Here is an 18,745-nt window from a genome sequence, read left to right on the forward strand (position 1 = left end):
TTGCAACTCTGTAAACCGCTTCATTCCACTGTATGGGTGTGTGCTTTGGCATCTGTTACTGACTGCCTCCTCCAAGAGCGGCCTTCTGGGTGTTCACCACCCCCAACCCCCACCGGCTTCCTTAAGCCAGGGTGCAGGAAGGCACAGTGCTAGCCTTGTGGCCACTTGCAGGAGAGGGTGCTGGAGTGCCCTTCTCTACCTTGTCCTGTTATGTTATGGGGTCTGTGTATATCCCCTGCTTTGAGCCTGGTCTCAGCTGTTCCTTTCCTTTCCTCTGTCTGACAGTCCCTGTGCCAAGTCTAAAATAAAAGTTCATCAGCCATGCATGATGTAAATATTCAATCTAGCCTGGTCTCATTCCCCACCCCCATGTTTGAGTGGAGTTGAAGAATATAAGTGACTCCTCCTACCTTAAGCTTCTCCACTTGGGGAGGTTGGGTGTCCAGCAGGGGGAGCCCGATGCCCAGCGTTGGCCCCTTCTAGGCAGCACAGGCCAGTTCTAGTTGGCCCCTCCTGCCCCCTTTCCCCTCTTGGGTCCCGTCCCAGTGAAACTGTGGTCAATAACCGTGGCCTCTCCCGTTCCTGTTCATATTTTCATATTTGCACTCTTGCTTCCTCCTCCTCTGGCCTGGTGAACACTTGTGGCTGCCTGGGCACTGACTTCCTGGGCAGCCAGGTCTCCTTTGGCTCTTATTGCCTGCCCCCAGCCTGTCCGTCCATCCCTTAACTTAGGGATATGTGTGGAGTTTTCATGGGAGATTCTGTGGCCATCACTTTGGGGCTGTGGAGTGGAGTGGCATGCACAGGGTTGAGGAACCCACATACCCTCTCACCTAAGAGGGAAGATAGTGGCCTGGTGGTTGCCAGTATGAGACAGAAGCACAGGTCAGTGGCCTGGGGCCCAGCCTCTCGCCCCTCCCCACCCCTTGCCTCAGGCAACCTCAGGATGGCTGAAGCGGGAGGTCCCTATGGTTTGGGGTCTCACCCTTGAAACTGGTTGGCTTTTCCTCACTGCTTCCAGATTCTGGGCGGCCCCCTCAGAGGATGCTCGCCTCCCAGGACCGCAAGGCCCAGGCATGGCCCTCTCTCCCCACCTTCCCACTGCAGAAGGTGACTGTACCCCTTTCCTTGTTCTGAGCCTCAGTTTCCCTTCCCTGTTGTTCATTTGCTCTGTCCTGTCTGACTTTTTTGCAACCCCATGAACTGCAGCACGCCAGGCTTCCCTTCCCTAAGCAGATACAAATCCAGGGGGAAGGGGGCTGTGTGGTGCAGCAGCCATATGCACAGATCTGGCCTCAGTCCGAGCTCTGCCACTAGGAACTCCTGACCCAGGTCTAGTGACTTGATCTCTTAAGCCTCAGCTAATGCCACTGGAAAACTAGAAAACGGTGGTAATGACAGCACCTATGATGAGAGGCTTACAGGAGGAACTTCGTGGGGTACTCACCACAGAGCCGGCTGATTATAAACCCTCTGAGTATCAGCTGCGAACTCTGGGCAGAGCTGCAGTCGGCGGAAAGTCAGCTCCTCCATGGGAGGCTTTATGGACTGAATGATTGTGGGGACCCTAGAAAGTTCCAAGTGGTGGGGCGGGATGGGGAAGAGGCTTGGGGGAAGGCCATATACCTGAGCCCGCCTTCCCTCCCTCCAGTCCCTGGGCTTCCTCCCTCTTCTTCAGAGTTGCCTCTGGCCTGGGTGAGCCCAGCTAACAAAGGCCCCCTTTGTACAGGTCTGTTTGTTTTGGTAAACGTCCTGAGTAACCTCCCTGGGGTGGCCCAGCAGCCTGTGAGGAGCTGACCTGGAAGCCACAGAATCACATTGTTTAGCTGTCACCTTGGTCTCTTTCTGTTCCCACCATGAGCTCCAGAGATTTGGCCAATTGTTTTCCAGTTCTCGGCTCCTGGGGCTTGAGGAGGGTCTCCACCTAACAGCATAGGGAGTAAGCTCTCTCTTCATCCTTAAACGGAACCATGAGCTGTGGTGGAGTTCCTTCATAAAAGAGAGGAAAGGAAACCTGATATGCATTGGGCACATACATAGGACTACTTGTGGGTCATGTGATACTGACCATGTACGTGTGCTAAGTCACTTCAGTCATGTCCGACTCTGCAACCCTTTGGACTGTAGCTCTCCAGGCTCCTCTGTCCCTGGGATTCTCCAGGCAAAAATCCTGGAGTGGGTTGTCATGCCCTCCTCCAGGGGATCTTCCCAATCCAGGGAAGATCCAGGGATCAAACCTGCATCTCCTGTGACTCCTGCATTGCAGATGGATTCTTTACCACTAAGCCACCAGGGAAGCCTAAACTGGCCACTGTCTGTGAAATAGATATTAGTACAGCCCCTTTTACAGAAGAGGAAGCTGAGGCTCAGAGGAGATTTTGTTTTTGTTTTTTAATGTTCCCCAAATCACCCAGCTGCTAAAGGAGGAACCAGAATTTGAATCTGGATCCCAAACTGAACCCCTGAGATTTGGGGGTCAGTCACCAGAGGTCTGCTCCATTCTCTTGGAGCACCTGAAAGGCCTTTCTGTTGCTGAGGTATAACTAGCTCCTTCCTTTGCGCTTTCCATCTCCAGATGCTAAGATGGCTTGGTGGTGAAGTTAGTGCCCCGTGCACTATATTTTTTCACCTGGGGACCTTTCCTGATGCTCAAAAGAAACAGTTTGAACACAAAGTAAAAAAGAGTAAAGTCATGAAAAACAGCATTTTCAGTAAATGTAAGACAAGAGCATATATAGGTTCTCTGCTTTTGCAGCATTGTTTATTACAAAAAGAAACCTACAATTTTTTTTCTTTTGAACAAAATTCAAGGCTCCAGTACTCATCTCTGGAGCTGATCCATCTTAAATACTAATAGGGATAGGAGGGCTCCTGCCAGAACTTCCCACCCCCTTTCCAAGTTTAGACCCGAGGGGCTGTGTACTTTCCCTTTGAGGGTGCATGCAGAACTTGTGGGGTCCCTGGTCCAGCCTTCTGCAGCACCTCCTAGGGAGTGCCAGGGTCCCCTCCCCCTTCACACCTGGGGGCAAAGTTCCAGGAAGTTTCCCACTTGAGTTAGGAGGTGAACTCAAGTTCATCATCTCCACCTCAGCTCCAGGAAACCACCCCCATCACGTGGCTTCTGGAAAATGCACTCAGAATTGATCCAGAGAATAATCACAGGTAGAGAAAGTAGAGGGAGCAGTAATTTAAACTCACCCTTGACCCTGTGCCCCGGCAGGGGGTGAGGTCTGTCCGGATCCCCTGCTCCATTCCTTCCACGCCCACCTCCCTGCTGGCGCTGCCAGTGCTTCCAGGAGGGCTGTCCTTCCCAAGTGGGACTTTTCAACCTTGAACTGAAGTGCCTTTGTATGTGGTGGGGGAGGGCGGGAGGACCTGGGATCTCTCAGGCCTTCCAGAAAGCCAGAGCACATAAATACAAACCTAAAACCAGACATTTCCTGCCAGCAGGCATCAAGTCCCCCCACGGCTTCAGCTGTGGCCAAAGAGGCCAGCGTGGTGAGCTCCTGTCTCAGACCCAGCTGACGGCAGGGAGCGGGAAGGTGCTAGCGTCCTCCTCGGCCCCCTTCACTGTCCTTTGCCCTCCCTGTCATCAAAGAGGTTGGGGTTCTCCGCCAATGAGGCTCGGACCTTTTTCTTCTCCTTGAAGCGGCCTGAGTTGGAGACTTTGACGTGCTTGCCCTTGGTGTTCTTGTCCACAATCTTCTCCAAGCGGGTGTTAAAGTTGCTGTTGGGGTTCCCACTGTCAGGCCTCGGGGGCTCCGCACCACCCTCACTCTGGGTGTAGGTGTCAGGGATCTCATACAGCACTTTGGGAGTGGATTTCTTTTTCCTCAGGAAGGTCAGCTTCCACCAACCAACTTCGGTCATGGCGTTCCCAGACCTGAGTGTGGGGCTTCCTGCAGGAGCAGGGGATGTAGAGAAAGGGGTCAGTGGGGAGAAGGGGTAGGGGCCTTGGAGCAGCCCTTTCTAGTCTCCCAACCAGGCTTGATAGAATTGAAGGTGGGGCCAAGTGAACCCAGGATTTAGGTAAGCGATGCAATCCTTTTGGTGAACATGAGGAGAGAGAAGGGTCTGGGGAAGAGGCGGTCAAGAAAACATCCATGGGGAAGCCATCTGAGCCAGGCGGATGGGACAGTGGGACAACTACATACCGCTGCCAGACAGCTTGACACTCCAGGCCCCTTGGGGCTGCAGGAGTGTGAATAGCTTGCCAAGTCATAGAGTAACTAGGCCTTGGCCACCTTCCCAAGCTCTTCCCGCTATGCCTCCAGGCCCTGCTGCCAGGAGCAGACAGGTGATCAGCTGGTATCAGACAGACAGAAATGCCCTATGCATTTTCTTTGGAATTCATTACAAAATTAAACAGGATTTGCGATGTTCGGAGTAATTTGGACTTCCCAGTGGTCACCACTGGGGCTGAGGAAGCAGCTGGGGTTTTTATAAGGGAGAGAAACATCAGGCTGGGAGTAGGAAGTCCCGAGAACTATTCCAGCCTTGTGACCTCTGGCAAGGTACATCTTTGGACCTTGTGTCCACCTGTCCTTTCCAGACCTAACGTTCAGCCCTAATGTTAATCCTTGCCCACAAAGTAGACATGCTTTGCAAAGTAAAACTTATTGAGGGGTGGTTCCCTTTGCCCATACAGCTTCTATAAGGACAGGAGTTTGAAGGAAACCTGAACATTTGGAAGGAGGTTTGGTGGGGCCAAGAGGTACATGTGGGGTCTGGTTATCACAGGCTGGACCCTCCATAAGGGTACCCCATGAGAGGTGGGGCAGGGTTCTGAAATCCAAGCTTCTCCACTGACAACGTGATGTGTCCTGACACAGTAGTGGCCTCACCTTTTCTATTCCATGAAGTTGCTGCCTGAGCTGGTGGAAGTTTTGGCAGATGAAGCTATCTGGACACAAGAAAAAGAGAGTATAGGCTAGAGATATTAAGATCAATGAAAGAGCAGGCAGAGTGATGAGAAATGGAAACATCTTTGGACCTGGAGAGGTTGGTGGTCTGAAGGGAGAAGTCAATTCTGGCTCCATGTTGAAACTGTTTCCTTGACTTGCTTTCCATTGCTTTTGTTATTATAATCCTACATAATGGCCTGCCTCAGAGAATCCTGCCCCTCTGCCTGACTGTTAAACTAAAGTGCCTCTGTTCAGAACCCTGTCCACCCATAGATGGCAGGAAGGAAAAAACCAACACCCCCCCCTGCCTGAGGCTTGCCATTCTAGGAGATATTTGCAAAATTAATGGCCTTTTTACTTTGTTTCCTCCTCCCTGCCATCTCTGATCCATAAAAGAACCTGGCATTCAGACCCCGAAAAGATGGTTATTTTGAAACATTAGTCTGCCATCTTCTCGGTCAGCTGGCTTTCTGAATAAAATTGTATTCCTTGCCTCAACACCTCGTCTCTCTGATCCATTGGCCTGTCATGTAGAGAGCACAGCGAGCTTGGAGTTGGTATCAGTGTGAGCTGTGCAAGTCCTGAGGAGGAGAGTGCAATAGCCACAGCATATCGGAAAGCTAGATGATCAACCAGCCCAAGGTCAGGCAAATATATCACCTACTTTTAAAAACTGATGGTCTTAACTACATTTTCTAAAAAGACCTGAAGAAATATGACAAATGATTAATATTGGTTTTCTTTAGGTAGTAGGAATATGGGATGTTTTCTCCTCTTTCTCTCTACATATATATATATATATATATATATATAAATTTTTTATTTTATTATTTTGATTCCCAGATTTTCCATAATGAGCCTGGAGCTTTTTTTAGAGGGGGAGCAGGTCAAATTCATAAATAATGAAAGAAGGACTTGCTGGCAGTCCAGTGGTTAAGACTCTGTCCTTCCAATGCAGAGGGCATGGGTTTGATTTCTGGTCAGGAAACTAAGATCCTACATGCTGTGTGGTTCAGCCAAAAAAGTATTTAAAAAGAAAAAGAAAGAAAGAAATGAAAACAGGATGCTGACCTTAGCTTGAAATGAACCGAGTGCCTGCATCCGTGGCCTCCTTGTCGTGGTTGTCCCCTGGCCCTGCAAAAATCCATCCACTTGCCCAGAGCAAGGGGGTTCCTCCCCACCTCTCTGTCCAGGAAGCAGATCCCACTTTGCCAGCTCTGTCCCTCGAGCTGAGCTCAAGAAGCAAGAAAATCCCAAGGAGATCTAGTGCAGCTCCCACTTAGAAAGTGAAGGAGGGGTAAGTGGTCAGGTAAATACTTTCAGGGCACCCTGGAGAGGTGAGTGCACCAAGGAGACAGCCTGAGAGCTTTGCTTTGGCAGCCTGCCCCACCTGGGCTTAGCACAGCCTTGCACAGAACTTGGTGTTCCAGAATAGGTTTCTGGAAGGAGCCTTGGGGAGGGCCAGGAAGGAGGGTCAGGGTGCTTGCTTGGCCTATGGGTGCCCCAGTCACCACCTGGTCTGGAGCAAAGCCCACAACCCCACCACAGCCCATCTGGGACTGCTAAGGAACTTGGGGAATGGAGGATTCAGCTCCTGAAACAACAGTAACCACCAAACTGCCTTGCGCCATGAGAGTACCCTCTGCTTGTGCCACTTAAAATATACCACTTTAACAGGTCTCTGAACTTGGCATTCATGGGTCTTAACTCTCCTTGGAGTAAAGGGAGCCACTTGTCAGAAAACCACAGAAAGAGGTCAGAGTAGCCCTTGGGCCCTGCCCTGGAGCCTCCACCATGGCACCAAAGTATTGGTGCCTTTGGCTCCTGGCCTTGAATTCTGGTCTCTCCAAAATACTCTCTGCTAGGCCTTGCTGTCCCTTCTGTCCAGGAGGACATGACACACCAGTAAGCAGGTGTTTAGCCCTTTAAGCAAGGCAAATCTATGGAAATCTGAATTTGCAGAATAGATAAATTAGAGGACTATTCTTTGTTTTTCAAAACAAGGGGGCTACAAGATTCTTTTAAATAGTGAGCTACCTCAAAATTGTGTAAAGTCTGATTTGTTTTAGGAAAAAAAATGTGACACAACAGTCAAACTTTCCCGATATCCAAAGTTGCAAAAAGCCAGAGGCCAACAGTCGCATGCCCACGCGTAGTCACAGGAGGCTAGAGGTACCTGGGGGAGGGGATGTACTTGGAATTTTGAACAGACTCAGCAGCTGGTGATATAGCTGCTTCTGCAGGGCCTGAGCAGGCGCACTGAGGGCAAGGCCCTTGCCCCAGGGCCTTGCAATCCATCAGATGATAGAAATCAGCCCTGAAGATGCAAGTTACACCTCTACTGTTTGCACAGCTTGGGAATCCACAAGGGCCTCACTGGATAGCCTGCCACCCCGTGCCTATGGTGGTTAGCACCCTGGCATGTATGTGGGCACCCCAGGACAGCTCCCACCATGCCAGCTGGGTTCTGTGAACTGCCCTAAGGGCCTTGCCCAGACAGGGTTGGGCTCCTTCTGAGCTGGAACAAGTTAACCATTGACTGGGGTGGAGGTGGAAGGCTGGAAGCGGGGGTGGGGGGGGTGGGGGGGGCATTGAAGGGGTGAGTCGGCTTCCTGCAGTAAGACAAAACTTAGAACCTCTATTCCTTGCACCTCTGCATGGCCCCTGTGGTACTTCTCCACTCTGTGTGACACTCAGGTACCCTGGAGAGGACAGGGATATATATTCCTACTAGACAGCCAGAAACATCCTCCAGCGGGGGAGGGGGTAGCAGGTGGTAAGCTCCTGTCCAGCAAGAGTTAATAGATCACTGCTCTGGAGTAAAACTTTCCCAGAAGGAGCTCTGTTGGAGGCCTGGATTGACTCCAAGAAACCAGTGGGATGAGTCGAGCTCTGCCTGCCCACCTAGAGATGGGAGCCGGCATGCCTGGATCCCCCTTCCCAGCTGGGCGTATCAGCTGTGGAAGCAGAACTGAGCCCCCGGACAGAAGTCCATGCCTTGGTTTCCCCTCACCCCCACCCTCTGCCGGTACCTGTGAGCCCGACTGCTGGGAGGCTGGAGGCGAGAGCTTCCCTAGAGAAGAGCTGAGTGCAGGAGCTGCGCCCCGGGAGACTGGGGGAGGTGGGGGTGCCTCCGGACTGCCGCGCCAGGCAAGGCTCAGGCTGGGAGAGCTGGGTAGCAGCAGCTGTGCAGCAGGTGCTGAGAAACAGGTGCAGGACGGTACCTGCTCCGCTGTGGCTCCGGGAGTCAAGGTGAACCTGAAACCCAGCCCCTCCCGGCTAAGTAAACAGAGGCCGGCTCAGCTGATGAATATTCATTACCCCAGAAATCCAATCCCAGCGCCCCTGCACCCACCCAGAAGACAGGGTCCTCCAGGGACCGCCTGGCCAGGAAGAGGAAACCCCAAGGGAAGTCGGGGGTGGGGAGAACCCGGGAGCCTCTCACCTCATTCTGCCACTCTCAGGGGCCTGTTTGCACCCCAGCCATAACTGAGGTCATCCCTACCTGTTCCATGCCCCAAAGAGGCCAAACCCCTCTCCAGCATGAACTGCCACCTGGACTTTACCCCAGGCACAATCCAGAAAGGGTTAAGGGCCGCTGCTCCGGCTGGCGGCTGGCGGGAGAAACGGGAGCACCCAGCTGCTTTGAACTCAAGAGTCGAAACCAGTCCCTGGTCAAACTGGTTGGCAGACCGGTTCCCAGGCTGCCTGCTTCCACCCCAAGCCTCAGGCGGGTGCTGGGTGGGAGGCTGTGGTTCCCTCCTGACCTGAAGGCTTTTCCTCAAGTTCTCCCTAGAAGGGGGTTGAGTGGCACCAGCTCCTCCTTAGGCCAGGTTCTCCAGACCCACCACAACCTCAAGTGTCTACATCCCTGCCTCCCTCGCTTAGAAGCAGTCTTAAAAGACCTTGAAATTCTGCCTTCCGCCATGGACTATATGGCCCATTCCAGGACCGAGGAGATCCAGAGGTGGGGGTGGGGTGGGGGGTGGGCACTGGGTAGAGGAAAAGCGTACAATTCCCCCATCCTTGGCACTCCCTCCAAGTTGTATTCTAAATTCTAATTAACCAGCTCTCAAACCTGCCCACACCTTCAGCACTGAGTCTACATGGTTCAGCTTCTCAAGGCCTCTTGAGTTCATCTTTGCCTCCATCCTAAACAGCCCCTGTGTCCCTGGGCCTCAGGTAGACAGTCCTGCAGAGACTCCCCATGGCCCATAGTGGAACCCACTTGGCCTGGCCCTCCTAGTCTGCACTTTCTTTTCCAAACTCTCCCTGAACGTGCACACAAGGCCTTTCTCTGCCTGCCTTCCTTGGTATGGAAGCTGTCTAAGAGGACGAGATTAGGAATGGTCTCCCCACCCCCTGAGTAAACCCAGACAAACTCCTATTCATCCTTCAAGGCCTAAATTATTATGCCCCCTACTCCCCCGAGAATTGTCTTACTCCTACTGGGCTTCCTCACATGCTTCTATTTAACATGCCATATACCATGATTGATTACGTGTGTACATACACACATATACATATATAGTAATGTAATGATCCAGTCACGTATTTGCCTCCCTTAGAGAATGTTAGCGCCTTGAGAGAAATATCCTATGATATCCCTTATATGCAGAATCTAAAAAGAAATGAAACAAATGAACTTATTTACAGAACAGACTCACAGACTTAGAGAAGGAAGAGGATGAGGCGAAAGGATAGTTAGGGAGTTTGGATCAACATGTACATACTATATTTATTTAAAATGGATAACCAATAAGGACCTTTTGTACAGCACAGGGAACTCTGCTCAAGGTGATGAGGGAGCCTGGATGGGAGAGAAGTTTGGGGGAGAATGGATACGTATGTATATATATCTCTATATATATCTATATATCTATATCTATATCTATATGATTGAGTTCCTTTGCTGTCCACCAGAAACTGTTACAACATTGTTAGTCATTTATACTCCAATATAAAATAAAAAGTTAAAAAAAATGTTAGCTCCTTGAGCCCCGAGATGTCTGTCACTGATACAGACCTGGCGTATAGTTAGTACTTAATGCAAACTTTAAAATACAAATAAGAAATATAAATATTGTCTTTAAGAAATTCTTAAAAAAAAAAAAAAAAAGAAATTCTTATTGCAGCCACTTGTCCCAGGTAAATGTGAGAGAAAACCCATTTATTTCACTTCTGGCGGTTTCAGCTACGCTCACTTGCTGATGTGTTATCAGCTCCCTGGGGATCTATGAGAATGAAGGATATTGTTTTGTAAGGTTCTCCTAACTCTCGTCAGAGGTATACACAGCTGTCCCAGGAAGATTTCTAGATCTGTCACTTTCTCCAAAAGCCTGGTTGAGAGTCAGTGTCCAGTCCAGAAGATACTGAAGAGGCTAAAAAGTTAACTGAGGTATTGGGAAAATAGTAGAAGGATGATGGGATGAGCACTAGCTTGGGGAGTGTAACCAAGGGTCAGGACACTGTTCCATCTGTACAGGAGGAAGGCGCTTGTGCTGAAAACACTCACTCCCTTCACCCCTCTCACCCCACACCACCCTGCTTCAAAATCCAGGCCTTTCTGATGTGTGCAATCCAGAGGGGGCAGAATTCTGTTCTCTCAGCTCCACTCTGGAGGAGGCACCCCAGTGGGTGGGATTTAAGCGGATGCCTACGTGACCTGCCCTTCAGAGAAGGCCAGCAGGGCCAGGTACAGGAGCAGAGGCCTGCCCCAGCTCCCCATCCTGGGAGGGACCAGCCTGGGAAGTTAGGCCCAACCCCTGACCTTTGGTAGGTTTATTTCTGGGAGGAGCAGGGTTGGGAGAGGAGTTTGAGATAAGGCTATAAACTATGACTATCCCTTAAACAGATCACCCCCACAAGGCTGCTGTACTGTTTTCTAAAATTTTCCACCTTTTAACACACCTTCTTAAAGCTAGGTTCAAGTGTGATATTTCAAATACAAACATGAAATGTGCAAGTTTTCAAAAATGTGCCCTTGTTGGCTAAAGCAAGTTAAAATACACCTAAGGGAGTCTCAAGGACCTTGGTGCCCTGTTAGACATGCAGCCATGGGGCCCCATTGGGTTGCAGATCTAACCTGGCCCAAAAGATCATTCCTAATTTATTGACCTCTGTCCAGGGAGTAGATCTAGGCTCCAGGGATATTTATTTCCCAAAGCAGGGAGAAGGGAGGGCCTGCCATCCTCCTCAGCACTCCCCTTCCTCTGGAAGGCCGGAAGATGAGAGTTTGGGGGTGGCCAGCGTGGTTGAGGGGCAAGTGGGGCAAGGCGCTAGACTGGTCTCCAGAAGCTATACCAGGTACAGCTGGGAAGACGGCAGGGCAGGTCTGAGGTGGGTGTTGAAGTTGCCACTGGAGGGGCTGCCATTGCTCTCCTTCAAGGAGACCTCAGTGGGCAGTGGGAATATGAGCAGCCAGTATTCATGCGGACTGTGCAAATACTTAGAACTCTGAATCCTCATTGCACTCGAAGATAGAGCCTCTGAGTTGGGTTCACCAACTTGCATCCCCACCAGCAATTTTGCTATTACTCTTTGTATTAGTTTCTTGTGGCTGCTGTAACACATTACTACAGACTCGATGGATTTAAGCAACAGAAATGTATTCTCTCACAGTTCTGGAAGTCAGAATTCCAAAATCACTTTCACTGGCCAAGACTAAGGTCTTAGCAGGGTCATGATCACTCTCGAGTCTCCAGGGACAGTTCCTTGCCTCCTCCAGCTTCTGGTGCCTGTAGGCATTCCCTGGCTTTCGGCCACATCACTCCCCTCTCTGTCTCCTTCATCCTCACGTCGTCTTCCCCTCTTTCATGTTGTCAAATCTCTCTCTATCTCTCTTTTATAAGAATACTTGGGAGAGGGACTTCCCTGGTGGCCCAGTGGTTAAGAATCCACTGGCTATTGCAGAGGACACAGGTTGGATTCCCAGATTCCCATGAAGCAACTAAGTCCACCTGCCACACCTACTGAAGCCCAAACCCTAGAGCCCGTTCTCCGAAACAAGAGAAGTCACCACAATGAGAAGTCTGTGCATCAGTAGCCCCTGAGTGCTGAAACTAGAGAAAGCCCGGGGCAGCAACCAAGACCCAGCACAGCCAAAAATAAATTAAAAAAAAAAAGAATACTCGGGAGAGTATGTAGGGTCCACCCAGACAATCCAGGATGATCTTACTTAATCACATCTGCAAAGACTCTTTTTTCAAACAAAGTCATATCCACAGGTTCCAGTAATTTGATGTGGACATCTTGGCGGGGGTGGGGCGGGGGACTGGAAGATGACTTTTTTGTCCTACCACACTCTTCATTTTGACCATTTCTGTACTGTCAGACTGGTAGTGAGTGTGCCAACCAGAATACCCTGCAAAGAAGGACTTACTGCCTTCCTCAGCTGCTGGCCTCCAGCTGTCAGCTCTTCCAGGGTCCACCTCAGCTGCAGAGAGAATCTCTCCCAAGGGCCTGCCCTTCTAGGGATGTAAGGTCCAGCCATTTCAGCCCCATGAAGGACATGCCGAGGAGCCGTATTCACTTCACTAAACTGACGGAAGTTCTGTAAGGCCTGCGTTACAGCTGGATTTCTCTCTCTGTTCAATCCTGCTTCTGTCTGGTTCCTCTCACAGAAAGTGATCCCTAGTAAGCATCTTGCCCCCTAAACTTCACCTACTCTGGAGAACACAACCCAGGACAGAGACATTAACATTTTTGCCAATGCGACGGAAGTGAAGTAATCATTTTTGTGTCTTATATATTTACTTCTCCCTAGAGCACTGGATTGAGGCTTCCCAGGTGGCTCTAGTGGTAAAGAACCTGCCTGCCAATGCAGAAGACGTAAAAGATGTGGGTTCGATCCCTGGGATTCCCTGGTGGCTCAGAGGTTAAAGCGTCGGCCTGCAGTGTGGGAGACCTGGGTTCTATCCCTGGGTCGGGAAGATCCCCTGGAGAAGGAAATGGCAACCCGCTCCAGTATTCTTGCCTGGAGAATCCCATAGACGGAGGAGCCTGGTGGGCTACAGTCCACAGGGTCGCAAAGAGTCGGACACAACTGAGCGAGTAGTCTCTAGCATGCTCTAGTACACTGGATTGAATACTGTCCCCCAAACTCAGGTCCACCTGGAATCCTGAAGTGTGACGTTATTTGGAAATAGGGTGCTTGCAGACGTAATTAGTTAAGCTGCTGCTGCTGCTGTGTCGCTTCAGTCGTGTCCAACTCTGTCCGACCCCATAGACGGCAGCCCACCAGGCCTCCCGTCCCTGGGATTCTCCAGGCAAGAACACTGGAGTGGGTTGCCATTTCCTTCTCCAATGCATGAAAGTGAAAAGTGAAAGTGAAGTCGCTGAGAACATACTAAATTAGGGTGGGCCTTAAATCCAAGGACTAGTGTCCTTACAGGAGGAGAGACATGAAGGGAGAACGCCATGCGATGACAAGAGCAGAGGATGAAGTGATGCAGCTGCCACTCAAGGAACAGCAAGGATTGTCTGTAGCCACCAGAAGCTGAGTGAGTGGCAGGAACAGACTGTCCCTCAGAGCCTGTGGAAGGAACCAGCCTTGCTGACACCTTGATGTTAGACTTCTGGCCTCCAGAACTGTGAGAGAATACATTTCTAATTTATTTAAAATTTTTTTATTTTATTTTATCCATTTATTTTTAGCTGCACTGGGTCCTCACCACTTTTTTCAGGCTTTCCCAGTTGCAATGAGCAGAGGCGGTGCCCAGGCTTCCCTTTGTGTGACTTCTCTTGTTGTGGAGCGTGGACTCTAGGCACACGGGCTTCAGTAGCTGCAGCGTGAGGGCTTGGTGGTTGCAGTCCACAGGCTCTAGAGCGTGGGCTCGGTAGTCATGGCGCACGGGCTTAGTTGCTCCAAGGCATGTGGAGTCTTCCCGAACAGGGGATCAAACCCGTGTCCCCTGCGTTGGCAGGCAGATCCTTAACACTGGACCACCAGGGAAGTCCTTATTCTATTTTTCAATATTTATTTATTTGGCTGTGCTGGGTCTTAGTTGCATGATGCAGTATTTTTAGTTGCAGCGTGCAGGATCTAGTTCCCTGAACAAAGATTGAGCCCAGGGCCTCTGCATTGGGAGCCCAGAGTCTTAGCCCTGGAATACCAGGGAAGTCCCATATTTATTATTTTAAAGCACCTTAAGTGCAGCACAGTGCTTAGTCACTCAGTCGTGTCTGACTCTTTGGGACCTCATGGGCTGCCCACCAGGCTCCTCTGTCCACAGGGATTCTCCAGGCAAGAATACTGGAGTGGGTTGCCATGCCCGCCTCCAGGGGATCTTCCCAACCTAGGGATCAAACCCAGGTCTTCAACATTACAGGTGGATTTTTTTTACCATCTGAGCCACCAGGGAAGCTCTTTAAAGCACCTGTTTGGTGATAAGTTGTTACAGCAGCCCCAGTTAACCATACACTGAGTTTCTAGTAAGACTGAGAGTCTTTTCACACATGTATTGGCCATTTGGGTTTCCTGTTCTCTAAAAAGATCCTTTCTCAATACAGAAAAACATCTCCACCTGCCCACTGTTGTCCTTCTAGCACTAAAATAATACAACTGCTTTTATGGATTCTTGGGCTCTTGGCACAACTCTATAGCTTGACAGATATCGGCTGCCTATTGGTTGGGAAATCTGATCTACAGGATAAAATTTCAACCCTTCATCAGGGACCTGAGTGTTCCTCGTGGTCTCATCTTGCCAGTCTCTTCAACCTGATTTCTCTTCCCATAAATATCCCACAATAGACTTCTTGTGGAACATCCATGCCATCTCTCACCTATGTGCTTTATCCATGTTACTTACTTCCTCTTCCTAGGATGACACCCATCACTTACATGTCTCTCCTCCATCCTCTCCCTCCTCCCATAGTTCGTTCCCATCCTACCAAACTCAGCTCAAGTATTACTTCTCCCAGGAATCTGCTCTGACGGTTTCCATCCGCATCTCATGCCTTTACCCCCAGTTGAGATGGATATTCCCCCTTTTCTGTTTCTTTAACCCTCTAAGCATCCCTCTTATTTTGTCTGTATGGATTTTTTTAAGCACTTACTATGTATGAGCACAGAGTTAGGCTCTGGATGTGCTGTCATGGGATTTAGAATGTGGTGGGCCTCTCACATATCATACAGTCATTTCCTTTGAGGGCTGAGACCGTGTCTTCATGTTAAGGTCTCCAACACATTGGCAAGTGCATTCAGTCGCTCAGTCACATCTGACTTTTTGTGACCCCATGGACTGTAGCCCTCCAGGGTCCTCCATCCATGGAATTTTCCAGGCAATAATACTGGAATGGGTTGCCATTTCCTACTCCAGGGGATCTTCCTGATCCAGGGACTGAACCCACGTCTCCTGACTCTCTTGCTTTGACAGGCGGATTCTTTACCATGGAGCCACCTGGAAAGCCCATCTTGGCAAATAGTGCTTGACAAATAGAGGGTAACTAACACTGAACAGAATGAGAAGGGAGGCTAAAGAGGTGAGAGGTGTGGCAATAGGCTTGGTTTTCTTCCCGTGAAAGAGCAGATTCCCTCCACCCGCCATGATGGGGATGAAGAAACCATGGAACGCAGGGGCAATCCTCAGAAGATGGCACGTTGAACCCAATTCATGAAACTCCCCAGTGAGTTATTTTCCCTTAGACGACTAACAAAGGTGAAGGGAAGGAGAGGGCATGGTGGCCAGGGTTTATCATGGGTCCCAGAGCACCACCCAGCTGACTGGCACCTCATGGACCTTCTGGCTTATGCTTAACTTATGAAGCTAACCAGCCCTAATATCTTCGCCTGAAATTCCTCCCTCGAGCTCCAAGTGACTCCAAGTCCTGAGCTGTAGGGGGAGGGGTGAAGAAAAGAACCAGGGCATGCACAGCCCTCCCCCCAGACCGAGTGATCATGGTCCCCACTCACTGCTAAATACCTCCCTGCACCCGCTGCATCTTCTCTCATTCCGTCCTCCACAAGCATCCGTTAAGCAGCTGACACTCAGTGTCCAGGTCATACCAGGGGCTGGGGTCCCAGAGATGAACAGGCCTCTACTCCCTGCCCACAAGGTGCGCACTGACTAGCTGGGGAGACAGACTGCAAAGACCAACCCAGAGACTACACTGCAACCAGCAAGAGGCCAGCTGAGAATGCTGAGTTTTCAGAGCCTTCAGCCCAGCAGGCAGATACACACCACACACACACACACACACACACACACACACACAGAGCACAGTCAGTGTTATTGTGAGCAAACACACATAAGACATGGACCATAAAGTCATAAACATATGGTAGATAAAATAAATGGATTATCTGAATGCCAAGGGTAAGCCTTCCTTTTATAGATATAAGCAATGGACCTTCTTGCCCAGAATGGGGCGTGGTAAGAAAGAACTTTGGTAAAGGCCAGGAATTGCCAGGGTGGGGTGCTGACTGTCTGACACAACATCAGGGGAGAAAGTGGGAATCAGGCCGAAGAGGAGGGAGGAAGAAGCCTGCGTCTGCAGTGGCCCAGCTGCGTGAATGCAGCAGGCAGGGCTGCCGGAGAAGCCACATCCCACGGAGAAAAAGAATGCGGGCGGGGGAGCCAGACAGGCCTGGGTTTGGATCCCAGCCTCACCAACTACCAGCTCTATGATCTTGGACAAGTTACTTAATTACCTGAGCTTTGGCTCCCTTGCCTTTAAAACCTGGCTAATAACAGTACCCAGATTATAAGGTTGTTTGGAAGGATCAAATTAGATAAGGCTTGTAAAACATTTAGATCTACACTGGCACTGGGCACAGACTATCACTTAATAAGCAAGCTAACAGCAAAGGATGGCAAGGCAGCCCGCATACACAGCACCCCGGGGCCCTGTGCTTTCCTGTCTAAAGCCTCCACAGGCCTCCTAGCTTCTCCCTCACCTTCCTAAGTGCTACCCCTCCCACGACAGCACCCCACCTGCTAAATCAGCAGAGAACTGAGATTCACAGTCAGAGCCTTTCACAGCCTCTCCCTGGCACTATCCAGAGGATGGGAGCCCCAAGGATCTCGATGCCCTCGAGGCCAGACAACTTGTGTGCTTACCTGCCCATTGGCCCTGAGCCTCTCGATGGCTTCAGAAAAGGACAAACAGTGCAGATACTGCACAAAATCCGCACCCCTACCCTCTCTGGGGCCACCACCCTGACGCTAGCACCCGGGCAGAGCTGTTCTCAAACACACTTCTTTCTGCATGAGTCACCTGGGGTGCTTCGAGAGGGTGGGGGTGAAGTGCTGGTGGTCTCTGCCTCTACCACCTTACCAGGGCTGGGCCTTCCAGGCTCATCCTGCCCTGCCCTGCCCTGCCTGTTGGTTCAAGGAGGAGAGATGCACCTTGAGGGTGGGGCAGGGCCATACTTCTTGGGATGTCCCAGGGAGCCAGGAACACATAGTTGGAACCCAGTAAGTTTGTTTAATCATGGGGAAGCTCCAGTCATTCCTATAGCTTGAGTCAGGACTCTACGATGGGAGCCAAATTCCCATGAGAGAGCCCTAAAGAGGCTCTTAGTTCTGCCCTATGAGCCATTTTTATGGAAGACTTTCAACCCCTTCTATAACAATAATGATTACTGTTTCATAGACACACACAGAGTTTGCAAATAATGAGAAAAAAAATCTATGAAAGTATGTTGTAAACTATAAAGAGTTACATACATCTAGTGGGTTTGTTTATTTAAGCTTGTAAATAGAAATACCCTGAGATGGTCAGGATGTTTTATCTCCATGTTGAGGAAACCGTGGCTGGCAGAGAGCTTATCAAAATGGCCCAGGATCTCATTGGGCAGGAATCTAGGTCTTCTCACTGCCCTATCACATCACACAGTTCAATAAAAAATTTACTAAGCCCCAAGTGATGTGCTGGGCAGAGGTGATGGAGGAGATGGGTCACTTAGAAAGACTCAAGCAGAGCCTCCTGGAGGAGTTAACAACCTGGAAGGGAAGGGTACAAAATGGCACATCCAGCCCTGTGAGACCCCTTGCCCACCCTCTCTCTTCTCTCCTCTCACCCTCTTTCCTCTGCACTTCTGGACCCATCTCATGCTCTCCCTCAGCTTCAGCCACAACCTGGACCGCAGATGAGTCAGTCTAGCTCTCCAAAGCTGTATCTCCAGCCCCCTGAAATCCAGAGCTGCAGACCCAAGTGCCTCCTGCACACTTCTCACAGGGGAGTCTCCCTGGGCCACCAACCCCACAAGTTCAAAGCTGAGATGCCCTCCTCCTCACCCCCTGCAGGATGCTCAGCATCCCGATTCCCTGAATTAGGTGGGGGGTCTCCCACTCAACCACCTATGCGTCACCCTGTTGTCCCAGTCTCCACCCACACAGCCAACCAACTGCCAAACCTGTCCATTTGCCTCCAAACCATCTCTGAAATCTAGTTCTTCTCTTCCTCCTCATGCCATTGTGTCAAGTCAAGCTCTAACTCTTGCATAATAACCTTTTAACAGTCTCCTTGCCTTTAGCCTTACCTCCCACGAATCCATCAGTCTCTGCAGTCAGTTTGTACAGGTCCCTCTTTGCCTCAAGCCTCAAAGCCTTGAAACCCTCCAGTGGTTCCTCTCTCCCTGCAGGGGTGAAGTCCAAGTTCCTTCCTGAGATGATATGATATGATACCACCCTTCCGCCTTTACAGTCCCTTCTCCAGCCAACCCCTGCCTCAAACATTTCATGGCACAGAAGCTGGCCTGTCTGAAGGGCCAGCTTCATAAGTGTGAGACCTATGCAGTATATATATATATGTGTGTGTGTGTGTATATATATATATTTATGTATTTATTTGGTTGCACTGGGTCTTTGTTGCTGCACACAGGCTTTCTCTAGCTTCAG

The 18,745-nt window shown here is 50.3% G+C and overlaps 1 protein-coding gene across 6 annotated transcripts; it reads right to left on the reverse strand.

Moving 5' to 3' along the window:
- Nucleotides 1-3,528: 3,528 nt before the first annotated feature.
- On the reverse strand, nt 3,529-8,572 carry PRR15L (proline rich 15 like). 6 transcript variants are annotated; one of them, XM_025280263.3, is made up of 4 exons: nt 8,350-8,486; nt 7,937-8,162; nt 4,845-4,903; nt 3,529-3,899 (listed from the first exon to the last, which is right to left on the reverse strand). In XM_025280263.3, exon 4 carries the CDS (start codon nt 3,868-3,870, stop codon nt 3,568-3,570), a length of 303 nt encoding a protein of 100 aa, XP_025136048.1. In that variant the 5' UTR covers nt 3,871-3,899; nt 4,845-4,903; nt 7,937-8,162; nt 8,350-8,486; the 3' UTR covers nt 3,529-3,567. The 6 variants fall into 6 exon arrangements, with proteins under 6 accessions (XP_025136048.1, XP_025136046.1, XP_006074375.1 ...); XM_025280261.3 differs by lacking the exon at nt 4,845-4,903 and adding an exon at nt 5,976-6,038; XM_006074313.4 differs by lacking the exon at nt 4,845-4,903 and having other exon boundaries at nt 8,410-8,564.
- Between the last annotated feature and the right edge of the window lie 10,173 nt (nt 8,573-18,745).

The sequence above is a fragment of the Bubalus bubalis genome, chromosome 3 (genome assembly GCF_019923935.1).
Source record: "Bubalus bubalis isolate 160015118507 breed Murrah chromosome 3, NDDB_SH_1, whole genome shotgun sequence".
Lineage (NCBI taxonomy): Eukaryota > Metazoa > Chordata > Mammalia > Artiodactyla > Bovidae > Bubalus > Bubalus bubalis.

Coding starts and splice junctions, on each gene's coding strand:
- PRR15L (XM_006074313.4), bottom strand. Junction 3,900..7,936: donor CCCAGCAGTCGGGCTCACAG/GTACCGGCAGAG, acceptor CTGCTCCTGCAG/GAAGCCCCACACTCAGGTCT.